We start from the raw sequence: 4,142 nt of genomic DNA, 5'->3' as shown, positions 1-4,142 counted from the left end.
CAGAAAACGGGTAAAGTAGTGGCAAACTAGAATGATTTCTCTTTCACGTTTTTGAAGGATTCTCGACTGTTTGGCTTTGGCCAGAGATGCAAACTTGAATGACTTCTCTTTCACGTTTATGAAGAGAAATGAAGCAGCAAATGCTTAATTCAAAATTTTGTTTTTAATCTATTCAGGAAAAATAAATAAATAAACTGCTTTATTAATTTTAATTAAATTCAGTTATAAGATGTACCCATATAATTTCAGGGAATTGCTTCCTATTGTTACTTTTTTTTTTTTTTTTTAAATAGTTATTTTGAACCATTTCCCTTCTAGACTCTCAAAAACTTTGTTATGTTTCGTATTGTTACTTCATTCCGCATTATGTTATTAAATTCTCATTTGTGTTTCAAAAAAAAAAAAAAAAATTCTCATTTGTTAAACTATTAGTTACCTTATTTCCAAAAAAGAAAAAAAGGATAAATTTTCATTATGAATAAAAAAGAAAAATAAAATCAAACAAATCTATACATTATTCTAGAAAAATGTGACTAGTCTTAACCTTAACTTTGTACTAGTACTATCAACCTAGTTTTGTATATAAGTTATGCCAATAAATGAAAAAGACAGCAAATCTTCACTCTTTAACCACTCAAACCCAAATATTTAGGGATAGACTTTTGCTATGTTGAACTGTACTTGTTGCACTTCTTTAAAATAAAAGTATTTGTTATATATATAAAAGAGGATACAAAAGATTACATGCCTATCCAGCACAAGTACATTGGAAATTTGGAACGTCTATCACTGCCATGAACTGAAGAACAAGCCCATGCTTGGCTGCAGCAACTCTTAACTCTATATATTTCAACAATTCTACCCCCTTCCCACCCCCCCCCCTCCCCCCCCCATATTCTCTCTTTTTGTGTGTACAGTGTACCCATAAAAACACAGATATATACGTCTTTCTTTGTCTGCAGTCACAACAATGAGCTGGTGGTGGGCTGGAGCAATAGGTGCTGCAAAGGCAAGTGATTAATTCCAACCCCATAATTGATAAATCTCTTCAATTTTATTTCAATTACCAATCTTTCTTCTCATCAACTCTCTAACAATCTCATTCTCTCATTTGATCAAATCCTACAGAAAAAAACCAACTACAGTGATGCGCCACCACGGTACCAGAGCGTGGCTCTAATCATTGGTGTGACTGGCATAGTTGGCAATAGCCTTGCCGAGATCCTGCCACTCTCTGATACTCCTGGTGGGCTGTGGAAGGTCTATGGTGTGGCTCGCCGCCCCTGCCCTGCCTGGACTTCTAACAACCCTGTTGAGTACATCCAGTGTGACGTATTGGATGCCCAAGAATCCCATGCCAAGCTCTCAAAACTCACGGATGTCACACACGTTTTCTACGTGACATGGGCCAATATGCATGAGGAAGCTGAAAACTGTAAGGTCAATGCTGACATGTTGCGCAATGTTCTCAATGCTATCATCCCAAATGCACCAAATTTGCAACATATTTGCTTGCAAACTGGTAGAAAACACTATATTGGCCCTTTCGATTTGTTTGGGAAAATCAAGTCCCATGAACCTCCGTTTCATGAAGATCTTCTAAGATTGGAAGTACCCAATTTTTACTATTCGCTGGAAGATGTTTTGTTTGAGGAGGTGAAAAAGAAGGAGGGTTTGAATTGGTCAATTCATAGGCCTGGAACGGTATTTGGGTTTTCGCCTTACAGTTTGATGAACATTGTTGGGAGTTTATGCGTTTATGCCGCGATTTGCAAACATGAGGGCACAGTATTGAAGTTTCCGGGGAGTCGTGCAGCGTGGGAAGGGTATTGTGATGCCTCAGATGCAGATTTGGTTGCTGAGCATCAGATATGGGCGGCAGTGGATCCTAACGCGAAGAATGAGGCGTTTAATTGTAGCAATGGGGATGTGTTCAAGTGGAAGCACTTATGGAAGGTTTTAGCAGAACAGTTTGGAGTGCAGTGTGGGGAATTTGATGAGAAGTTTAAATTGAGCTTGCAAGAGATGATGAAGAATAAGGGTCCAGTGTGGGAGGAGATTGTGAGGGAGAAGGGCTTGGTGCCTACAAAATTGGAAGATGTCGGGGCTTGGTGGTTTGCTGATGTGGTTCTTGGGAGTGAGACACTTTTGGATAGCATGAACAAGAGCAAAGAGCATGGATTTGTGGGGTTCAGGAACTCAAAGACATCGTTCCATTATTGGATTTGTAAGATGAGAACTCACAGAGTTGTTCCATAGCGTGACAGTGAATTAGGATTTTGTTGTTTTTGTTGGTTAGCAACTTGATTTTTTTGTTTTTTTTTTTTCCTTCTAGGGTAAATTAGAGGTTAAAAATACACAAAAGCTTTAGCCTTCTTTTTTTTTTTCTTTTTTTTCTTTTTGGAAACAGATTCATTTGTTTTTTACTTTGTTTACTGGTTTACTTCACAAAGTTATTGTAATTTTCAAATCTTGTTGTAAAGATTATTGTTGTTATTGCTGATCTAATGGCACTGTGGTTTAGAGATCATAGTGAAAATCTTATCTGAGATTTGGATTTGGGACTGGTTCATTGGAGGCAACATCTCTGATTACTCAATAATTGGAGTGTCTTCCGAAAATCAAACTGTAATAAAGAGGGCATAGCATTTAGAAATTTATCAACAGAGCATTAGCAACCCAAAGACAGCACGAGGCTTGAAAAAACGGAAGAGGAAAATACAGTTCTAAGCATTCATGATGACAGAGAAGGTATTAAGGAATGTCATTTAAGCGCTTTTGGAATGTTATAATATATAAGTTTTATAGGTTGGATAGTAAATAACATCCAATTAACATAAATTTTGGAGTGCATTTTAAGAATGAATATCCAATATAATTTATAAAATAGTTTGACCTGAATACGACTCTATTTATCACAATATAGTTGCCGATGACCATGTTGGTCTAATGGCACCTTGGGTTGTGGCAGTCTCGGGTTCGAGACCAAGAGTGGGGTATATATTTAGTATTTATATACATTTCTAAACCAAACTCAAAAAATAAAATCTATTATAAATTTACAATATAGCTGATGGGAAATGATCAGAAAATTAATATTGGATTGAAAATCTTGTGAGTTTATTGGTAGCTTGATTTAAGAGGAGAGAATGACATAGACAACAATCAATTAGAAGGGAGAAGTGGATTCAAGTTGTTGCCACAAACTGAATGACATGGTCATGAGCTGGGCCAGAGAAGGGTGCCCTCCATTTTGAGCAACCGCTGAGCATTGTCTGAGTTGGGGTCCCTAAATCTCCATAGCAAATTTCACCACCAAATAGAGGCATAATTGTCATGAGACTCATGACCTTTTAGGCTTCAGATAGAAAGAATATGACTATTGATTTAACAATACAGAGGCATCATTATACTGACCTTTAGGCTTCAGATAGGAAGGATAACTATTCACTCATAAATCAAATCCACCGACCACTCATTATTTATAATGCAACAGAAGAAATAGTGCTTCATGTGCCAATTAACAACCATTAAAAGGGTTGTTTTGAAATAAATCTCACAATTATGCACAGACGACATTGGAATAAAATATAGCAGAAACTGCAATTGTTAAAGACTTTAATAACAGCCTACCTTATACAAAAGTTAAACCATCATACCAACCAACCAACCAACCTAATACAAAACTTGAACTATCATAAGAACCAATACAAGTTATCATTAAAACAAATTGGAAATTGATCACATATGATTATCAGATCTAAGGATCTGTTATTCCAAGTCTACCAAATGATTGACTAAAGATCAATTCATTGAAAAAAAAAAAAAATAATTGTGCCCTTCAATGCATACCACACACATGATAAGGAATTCTTGTTTTCACATATACAATACAATAAGTTTGGCACTAATGTGTAGAAAACGTAAAATGATTAAATGAATGTAAAACATCTATACAAACTCCATATATTTACACATGAATCAAACAGAGGGGCCAACATCATTGTGCATTTGTATCTTTTAAATGTAAGATACATCACCTACATTACTTGCTCCATTACCTGCTTATTGTAAGCCATTTCAGGATGAAGATAAAAGCCTCCTCAAAGTTATGGTTCTGAAAAAGTGCCCCCATAATCATG

The 4,142-nt window shown here is 36.0% G+C and overlaps 1 protein-coding gene across 1 annotated transcript; it reads left to right on the top strand.

Annotated features, from left to right (window-relative positions):
- Nucleotides 1–695: 695 nt before the first annotated feature.
- On the top strand, nt 696–2,496 carry LOC112009411 (3-oxo-Delta(4,5)-steroid 5-beta-reductase). The gene is made up of 2 exons (XM_024041743.2): nt 696–1,009; nt 1,129–2,496. Exons 1-2 carry the CDS (start codon nt 971–973, stop codon nt 2,257–2,259), a joined length of 1,170 nt encoding a protein of 389 aa, XP_023897511.1. The 5' UTR covers nt 696–970; the 3' UTR covers nt 2,260–2,496.
- Nucleotides 2,497–4,142: the final 1,646 nt, after the last annotated feature.

Source organism: Quercus suber, unplaced genomic scaffold (assembly GCF_002906115.3).
Source record: "Quercus suber isolate HL8 unplaced genomic scaffold, Cork oak 2.0 scaffold_93, whole genome shotgun sequence".
In the NCBI taxonomy this organism is placed as follows: domain Eukaryota; kingdom Viridiplantae; phylum Streptophyta; class Magnoliopsida; order Fagales; family Fagaceae; genus Quercus; species Quercus suber.
The sequence above is the reverse complement of the archived record's forward strand: the minus strand, read 5'-3'. Positions and strand labels throughout refer to the sequence as shown.